Below are 9845 nucleotides of genomic sequence, written 5' to 3' on the forward strand. Positions count from 1 at the left end.
CATAATTAGAGCATAATCAAAATACCCACTTTAGAGCCAAAATTAGGAATTCAAGGAATACATGGTTTCATGGAGTTTTTTTATCATAAAACTATCGATTAACATTGAATAACTCATAAATCACCAATTTAAATGTTGTTATGGAAGAACCCATGCTTATAATTCGAAATAGGATTTTTACGATTTTGAGATCTTTTAGAAAGCCTTTGAATTGGATCCTTGAATGATAGAAGAATCAAGGATAAAATCATCATACCTTATTGATAGAAATCCCATGAAATTAGGTTTGAAACTTGGAGAATTTTTACTTCTTCCTCAGATCTTGAATGCATCATCAATGGAGGTTTTTGGAGAAAGAGAATGAAGAGCTTTTGATTTTCAACTTGAGGGTTTTGTTTTGATTAGTGAATTGGGGTTAAAAGTGAATCAAAACCTCTTATAATAAATCTCAAAGTACCCAAAACACCCTACACAATTTGGACCTTTTAAGCAAGTCTCATTTGGCTATAAAATGACGCAACCAAATCTAGGTTATGGCGGTGAGTCATGAGAACACTTCTAATTCTTGGTTCTGGAATTTATTTGAGGCAGAATGGTTCATGACAAGCTCGCGTTGTAAGGAAGACTATTTTCCTTTTAAGTGCCAAGGACGCACCCTAAAAAAGGGGGTGCCTGCATACTTTCTTGGCATCCTCCTTGCCAAACTCTGGGTCCTCCTCAAGGACATGTTGGTTGGTCTTTAAGAGTCATGTCCGGATGTTTTGACCCTAAGCTCGTTTATTAAGACACTAGGGTCAACCCCTCTAATTTTAAACTCTAAACAACACATAAAACACCTCTTATATTCTCATAAGGGTTTAATATTCAATTTTTAATTATTTTGATTGTACAGAAACCCTCTTATATCTAAATTAACCACCCAACCCATGTTTCCCATTTTGTGCAACATTTTGACAAAGAAAATTAAAAAACTTATCCGAAAATATTTTATATAAAGCCAAACAATTAGGTAAACAATTGTTTTAAAACTATAAACAATTTATTCATGTCTATTTCTGTTGTAATGATAATGCAAAATAAGACCAGAAATATTGAAAAACAAAGCAATAGAAATCGGGAGAAAGGAGATGAATGTTTTTCTTATTATTCCAACTCTTCAAGTGTATACAATATGAATTCTTATGCTTCTATTTATAGTGTAATATTGAGACATACAAAAGGTTAGTCATAAAAATGACATTAACATGAATATGATGGAGGAGGTTAACAGGTTACAAGAACAATGATTATAAAGTTGGAGGTTATCGAGGTTATGATTATTGTAACACCCGGTAGCCAAAATAGAACAAAATCAATTTTTTCAGAAAAATCTGCAGGTGCGACAAACGGTGTCATCGACACTCCGTAGGATAGATGACGGTCCATCCTGCACAACCGTCGATGGGATCAGAAACTCCCAAAAACATAGCTTGGAAAATTTGGCTAAGTCTTGATTTACGGACAAACCTACGGTCCGTAGGTCAGAGGACGGTACATAGTCTGTTACCGTCAATCGAGACACCCATTCACCCACTCTCTAACAAGAGATATGGATGACCAGCACAGTCCTTAGGTGGAAAATGTGCAGACAGTTAAGGGGAAATAGAGTTGGGTTAACTAAAAATGATCATAACTCTTAGTAAAAAATGAATTAATGTCCCATGAACTATCCACATATAGATAATTGAATTATATTTCCATAGCCACCGACTTTACTAAAATCAGACCTCCGAGTAAAAAGTTATGCCAATTTTAGTAACGGCATGTCGAACATACCCAATCGACGGGCCCAACGACAGGGTATCGGTCAGACGATGTGCAATCAATCCTGGCCATCGTTTTGTTTGACCGCAAATTTCCCAGAGTCTTTTTGACCTTTCCCACTCCATTTAAAACTTACATTACGTCGTTTTAACCATAAATCATCAGATTTTAGTGAGTTTAATCCTAGAAACATAATTAAAACATATCCAAGTCAAATCATTAAATAAAACCCTACAATATTAGAACTAAAAGAGGAGAAAAAACTTAAGAACCCTAGTTCATGAAAGCCACAAGTTCCAACAGTTCCCACCCTAAAACTTAAGTATTTTTTCGTGGATTTCATCACCGGGTATGTGAGATTTGACTAGTGGGTTCCTTTCACCCATTAGGTCCCTAGTTTTCAGTCAGATTCTTGATTCCGTATCATGATTAGACCTAGGGTTTCTAGAACTGTAACAAAACTTCATGAATTTATTAAATATATGTTCCAAATAAGATTATCATGTTATTACTTAGATTTTCGCATGAATTTCAAAACCCTAGCTTTGTATTTATTTAATTCATGAATTACACATGCTAGGGATATTTCAAACACTTCAGATATATATGCCTCAGTTATAAATGCATAATTACCAGATTCATTGTTGCATTCTCAGTTTGCATGTTCAGTTTCGAGCTATCTTGTATTTACAGAAACTAAGACATAATCAATCAGTTAATAGGATTCATGGGAGTAGCATAATAACGAGTTGGACTAGGGTTCAGCGTCACCCAATTAGTCTAATAACTACTAGCCAAGTAGGTCGTAAGTCCCCTATGTGGGCAATCAATTTAGTGATCACCCCAACATGCCTTTATACCTTTGGCAAGATATATTAGGTCCTCTCGATGGGGCGTATACATAGGACTCCACATTTAGCTCATGTGGTTTTATTATCGGTTATTAGTAGCTCCCACAGATCAGCCAAACTCTCTACATTGAACATTTATCAGTATATTCAGTATTCAATTTCAGCATGTTATAAATTGGCCATTGCATTAAGTTAGCTCAGAAATTCAGTATATTATGTTCACATTATTATACTTTCTTTTGTGCTTGTTGAGTTATGTCTTATTCATCTTTACTCTATCCTACATGCTCAGTACCTTTCAAGTACTGACACATACGTGTGCTACATCTTCTCTTGATGTAGGTTCAAGTTCTCAATATCTAGATCACGCCTAGATTGATTTTCAATCTCTAGTTCAGCAGTTTCAGTGGTGAGTCCTTATTTTCCGAGGACAACAATCATGAGTTTAACTTCAGTCTTCAGTTATTTAGTTTTAGTTTTTCTAGATTTAGCTGGGGCTTGTCCGAGTATTTCTAGTCCAGTTTAGAGGCTTAATTCAGACATAGTTAGATTCAACTTAGTATTGAGTTAATATTTCCATTGTATTAAACTCATTGTTTTTAAATATATCAGTTATAAAATATGGGTATTCCTTATGTTTTTAGATTTAATTATGATTTAGCTTTCGCATTAGTTTATTATCTTTAGTATGCTCATGATCCTGGTTGCAGGTTTAGCTTGGGATCACTTGTGGTTCTAAGTTCCATATCCGCGTCTCAAGGGTAGCTCGGGGAGTGACAAAACTTGGTATCAGAGCACTAGGTTTAAGTGTCCTAATATGTATGAAAAGTCGCACTAAGTAGAGTCCTTTTCATGGGTGTGAAGTGCACCACGTCTAATGAGAGGAAGGCTATGAATTGTTTTAGGAAAAAACTTCACTTTCTTGGTATTCTTATCGTGCGTGAAGTATGATATTATTCCATTAGAACTTGACATTCTACGTTTCAGATCATACCTTCTCGTAGAGCTAACACTAGGAATGTGAACGCCAGAAATGCAAATGCAACTCCTCCAACCCTAGATGAGGAAGTCTCCAATGTTGAGTTTAGAAATGCCATACAGATGTTGGCTAAGAGTATGACTAACTTGAACAATCGAGTTCATGCTCATATGAATGAAAATGGTGAATCAGTTGTAGCAAGGGTCCGTGACTTTGTTTGGATGAATCCTCCTGAGTTCTTAGGACCGCAAGCTAATGAGGATCCTCAGAATTTCTCGGATGAGATCAATAAGATATTTGAGGTAATGCAAGTCAGTGGGAATGATCGAGTTGAGTTAGCATCATACCAGTTAAAGGATGTTGCTCATATTTGGTACACTCAGTGGAAGGAGAATAGGGGTGAAAATATGGCTCCTATCACTTGGGATTTCTTTAGTGAGACTTTTCTCAATAGGTTTTTGCAAATAGAGTTGAGAGAAGCAAAAGCCCAATAATTCATGGACTTAAGGCAGGGTAACATGACAGTCCAAGAGTCTGGACTCAAGTTTAACCAACTCTCTAGGTATGCTCCTCACATGGTTGCAGACTCCAGGGCGCAGATGAATAAGTTTTTGTATGAAGTGTAAGATTTGGCAAAAACTGAGTGCAGAAATGCGATGTTACTTGGAGATATGATCATCTCTAGACTTATGAGTCATGCTCAGCAGGTTGAGGGTGATAATCTTAGGGAACATGCTAAGGAAAATAAGAAGGCTAGGATTGGGAACTGTGGCTATTCTCAGCAAAAATTGGGTGGTGGACATCGCTTGCAGGGTCAGCAAAAGTTTTTGGCTCCAACTCCTTCATCCGCTAGTGTTCCATCCTCCAAGAATAGGTACGACCAGAAGGGTAGAGCACCAGGATCTAAATCTCAGGGAAGTGTTTCAGGCACCAAGACTTACCCCACTTGCCCTAAGTGTGGTAAGAACCATTCGGGCGAGTGTCTTGCAGGAAAAGAGGGATGTTTTGGGTGCGGTCAGTCTGGTCATTGGCTGAGAGATTGTCCTTCTAGACAAGGTCAAGTATGTGGTAATGGTAGAGCTCAGTCTACAACTTTAGCAGCACAAATAAGTCGCCAACTCAGCAGGGTAACTCATCTGTTATAGGGGGCGGTCAGCGCCAGAATAGGTTTAATGCTCTTCAGGCTCGCCAGGATCAAAAAGGTTCTCCTAATGTCGTCACTGGTACGTTACGTGTCTTTTACCTTGATGTTTTCATGCATTGTTAGATCCAGGGCTACTTTTTCTTTTGTAACTCCTTATATAGGAGTCAAATTCAATGTCAGTCCAGAAACTCTCTCAGAACCTTTCTCAGTATCTACTCCAGTCGGTGACCCAGTCATAGCTAGACGAGTATACAAAATTGCCCTGTCACAGTCTCTCAAAAAGTCACCTCAGCAGATTTAGTAGAGTTAGAAATGGTTGACTTCGATGTCATTCTAGGCATGGATTGGTTACACTCATGTTATGCTTCAGTCGGTTGTAGAACTAGGATTGTTTGTTTTACGTTTTCAGACGAACCAATCATAAAATTGAATGGTAGTAGCTTGGCGCCTATGGGTCGATGTATTTCTTACCTTAAGGCTAGAAAGATGATATCTAAGGGTTATCTCTATCATCTAGTTAGGGTTAAGGATTCTATCCTTGAAACCCCAAGTCTTAAGTCAGTTCCAGTACTCTATGAATTTCCAGAAGTGTTTCCAGAAGATCTTCCTGGAGTCCCCCCGAAAAGGAAATCGACTTTGGAATTGATCTCCTTCCAGATGCCCAGCCTATTTCTATTCCTCCTTACAGAATGGCACAAGCAGAGCTTAAGGAGTTGAAAGAGAATTTGAAAGACCTTCAGATTTAAGGAGAAGGGAACTAGAGTTCCAAGTCGATGATTGGGTTTTTCTGAAGGTCTCACCTATGAAAGGGGTAATGAGATTTGGAAAGAAACGAAAGCCCAGTCCTAGATATGTAGTACCTTACAAGATCTTTAAAAGGTTTGGCAAGGTGGTATATGAGTTAGAGTTGCCAATAGAATTAGCAGTAGTGCATCCAGCCTTCCACATCTCACTCTTGATGAAGTGTGTGGTTGACCCAGCCTCAATAGTGACATTGAAGAGCGTGGAGGTGAAATATAGTCTCTCTTATGAGGATATACCAATTGAGATTCTTGACCATCAGGTTAGAAGTTTGAGAAACAAAGAAGTTGCTTCAGTCAAGGATTTGTGGAGGAGTCAGTCTATAGAGGGAGCTACTTGGGAAGCAGAAGCAGCCATGAAAGCTAAGTATCCTCACCTCTTTCCTTCCGATTCCACTCAAGCTTGACATAATAGTTCCTTTTCAGTTTCAAGGCATTTATGCATAAATTAAGTCTTAGAATCATGTACTTACAGTTTGTACTTGCATTTTCAGCGTATTTGCATGTACTTGAAACTTAATTCAATCAGAAACTCAATTCTGAGTGTTTTATAGTGGGGTTTGCAGCTCTCTCCCTCTATTTCAAATAGTTTAGTATTCATTTGAGGAAGAATGTTACCAAGGGGGAGATAATGTAACACCCCGTAGCAAAAATAGACCAAAAATCAGTTTTTTTCATAAAATCTGCAGGTGCAACCAACGATGGCATCGATGATCCCTAGGAAAGACGATGGTCTGTCCATCACAATCGTCGATGGTATTAGAAAATCCCAAAAACTCAGCCAGGAAAAATTGGCTTAGTCTTGATTGACGTACGGACTGACGGTCCATAGGTCAAATAACGGTCCGTAGTCCGTGACCGTCGATCGAGATCCCCATTTACCCACTCTCTAACAAGAGCTATGGATGACCAGCACAGTCCATAGATGGACCTACGATCCTTAGGTGGAAAATTTGCATACAGTTAAGGGAAATGCAGTTGGGTCAACTTCAAATGGTCATAACTCTTAGCACAAAATAAATAGGTATCCCATGACCTACCCACATATATATAATTTAATTAGCTCTCCATAGCTACCAAACTTTCTAAAATCAGACCTCTGCCATTTTAGTAAGGGCATGTCGAACAGGCCCAGTCGACGAACCCAATGATAGGGCATTGATACGCTCAAACTTACTTCTCAAATTAGAAGTAAAGTGGTCGTGTCAAGAAAATAACCCAACTAGTGAGGTTGGGATCATTCCCACGAGGAAAATAGTTTAGACTTAACTTCAATCTATTATTACCATTGTTCAGTCAATTACTTCCTTGAAAAACAAAAATGATAAAAAGGGGGGTTTCTATTCCTAAATAAATGAAAATAACTAGCGAAATAAAAGGAGACATCTAACAGCTTCGAATGTTGGAGTTTAATCAATTAATGAAAATAACTAGTGTTTACGTGTTCCCCACAGGTTCATAACTTGATAAGTCTAACTATAACAATTCTTTCCTAGTATCTTGCATGCAAAGTGATAAGTTATGTATTTCTAAATCCTTGGTCCGGCATCTAGAAAATTTCACTCCAAACCTTGGTCCGGCTACGTGTGTTGCTATCCTAACCCTTATCTTTACCTCATATTAAGCATCATATTCGATATTTGATCAAGTTATTACCTCGTACCAATCAATACTAGCCTATTAGATAGTATACACTAAATCTATTTTGATAATTCTTTTCCTATTATCTACCTCCTTGGTCCGGCAAGTAGCATTAAGGCGAGTTCTAACGTTGGCCATCCATCAAAAAATCTTCTATGTGAAAGAATTATTAATACATACAAGACACTATTCTAGAATTGTTATTTTAGTTATGTTTTACCTAATTATTTGCCTATGGTTCCCACAACCCTAGTTATGGAGTTTAGTTACCCATAGTCATAATCACAATATTCAAATATATGGTATAATAATTCATATGCTAACTTCAATGAGAAAGAGTAAAATCCGAAAGTTCGCTTGATCAATCAACAAAAATTACCCACAATCAATTCAAAAAATCTCAAAATAATCAAGAATCTAGCAATAATCAAGGGCCTAACAAAATAATCAAGATTCTAACCTCAAAAACGAGGTTTTTCAAACTATTTATAGAAAAAAACCTAATTAAACAAGGACTTATTTGCTGGAAATCTGTCAAAATGCGGCTGGATCGATGGATATCGCGATGGATCGTCGTGGTCACGACGGACCGTCATGTACTCCGTCGTCCCATACTTGATGCAATTTCTTCTGCTGCTCTCTTCATTACCCTCGACGGCAGGTATGACGGATCGTCACAGGCACAACGATCCGTCGAGGGTCTCCGTTCCAAAACACTTGAACTCTGGTATATGGGTACTGGGACTACTTCTCTGAAATCCATCACGAACGAGGAGGACGGACCGTCATGGACACACCGGTCCGTCACGCTTTCCGTAACCCCACAATTGGTCAGACTTCCCCATCTTTCTTCAGCAGCTACACTACGGTGCCACATACAGACCGTCACAAGCATGACGGACCGTAACAAGCTCCATATGTGGTCTCTTCTGCATTTCTTCACTCCAAAACCTTCGCATTCATCTTTGGAAAGATATCCTGCAAATAAGGAGAAACTTATATAAAAATTAGCTCAAAAAGTCTTTTTGACACATTAAGCTTAAGGAAAAAGTATTAATAATACCGTGAAACCACGGTATATCAATACCCTCAACTTAAATTCTTTGTTTGTCCTCAAGCGACGCACTATGACTTAATACACAATCTTTGTACAATAGTATCCATGTTTTATCCTTTGCAATCATTTGTGTATCAATCCCGATTAATCTCATCATATTTATGAATGCTATAACTATTAGGCTTTAATTATGTGGAATCAGACCATGACACAGACTCAATATGCACTAACACCTATGCTCTTCAATTTCTCACCAAGGTGCTAATATTTCCGTTAATGCAACTAGTGTCCTCACCTCAAAACAAAATCCTCATTTTTCACACAATGATTTCAGTTTGAGTGTAAGGATTACTTTTCAACACTCACTCTTTGAACAAATTCACACCCATTCATACCTATTACCATAAGCTTTCCCTTATTTTCACTGCTTTAAGTTCGCTATACAACCCTTAGGATCACGATAGGACTTCCTTAGCTTGTAACATAGGCTCAGGGTCAGGTAGGGTATATTTAGGTATACTTTAGTGACTTTTTGCCCTCGACATATCGGCTAAACATACCATTTTCTATCATTTTATTTTACCCAGTTTTCCACATTCTTTCACGTTGCTATTTTCCCTTTTTTCTTCATTTGTGTAAGTGACTCTTTTTTTCTTGCTTGTATTTCTTGTAATTTTTTTTAATTTTTTACTTTTCTTTCAACTAATTCTTGAGTCACTTTACTTTTGTTCTTTCTCTCTCTATATTTTTTCAACCCCACTTTCCAGAGCATTCCTCATAATAGCCACCCTCAAAGCCATGGGTCAAAGTACACAATACCCAAAATTAGGTCAGGTCCATAAAAAGGTTGGTTACTGCATTAGCCACCCTCAACTTATGCTTTTGGCATAAGCTGAGGTGCACATGTCCAAGGAGGGACCCGGGCCAACACATTATTCCAAGAAAAGATCAGTTGGGGTGAAAAAGAAAGGTCTAATTTTTGCTCAAATCATTTGGATCAAAAAAGGATAAATTTCATTTGGTTTTCTTTTATTTAGGCTAAAAATGGGCTATATTGAAGAAGGGCCTATGATCCTTTCCTAATTGTCTATTACACCTTACTTTTAGCAGGACTAACCAGGCAAGTTCTAGCTAGGTACAAATAGTGGATTATTCAAATCTTCCTCACACTTACTTGACATCTCATCACTCTACCAGATTATCAAACACCTAGTTTGAATTTTAGACTTAGGGTCATGCAGTGTGTACCTCTATGTCATGCTTAGAGTCACACATTTGTCAATTACTATGTCTAGTCATGCATCATTTTCCATTTTATCAGGATATCATTTTAGCCATCATGCTCCAAATTTAAACTATGTACACAAGATATAGACATGCCGGTTCAACAGAAAAAGTTATCAGTCTCTAGAGGAAAAAGAACACAGGCAAGAAAACCCCAAAAGGGTATAGTGAATTGGGATACTCAGACTTCACCCTAGCACTCACTTTCCATTTACCCCACCCCCAACAAAAAGACATGCAATTGTCCCCAATGCATAAAAAAATTGAAATACTAGAGTGATAGGTG

At 37.8% G+C, this 9845-nt stretch overlaps 1 protein-coding gene across 1 annotated transcript; it reads left to right on the forward strand.

The window, feature by feature from the left end:
* Nucleotides 1-5591: 5591 nt before the first annotated feature.
* Nucleotides 5592-5984, forward strand: LOC138337377 (uncharacterized). The gene has a single exon (XM_069287287.1). The coding sequence runs from the start codon at nucleotides 5592-5594 to the stop codon at nucleotides 5982-5984; it is 393 nt and encodes a 130-aa protein (XP_069143388.1).
* Nucleotides 5985-9845: the final 3861 nt, after the last annotated feature.

Source organism: Solanum lycopersicum, chromosome 7 (genome assembly GCF_036512215.1).
Source record: "Solanum lycopersicum chromosome 7, SLM_r2.1".
Taxonomy (NCBI): Eukaryota; Viridiplantae; Streptophyta; class Magnoliopsida; order Solanales; family Solanaceae; genus Solanum; species Solanum lycopersicum.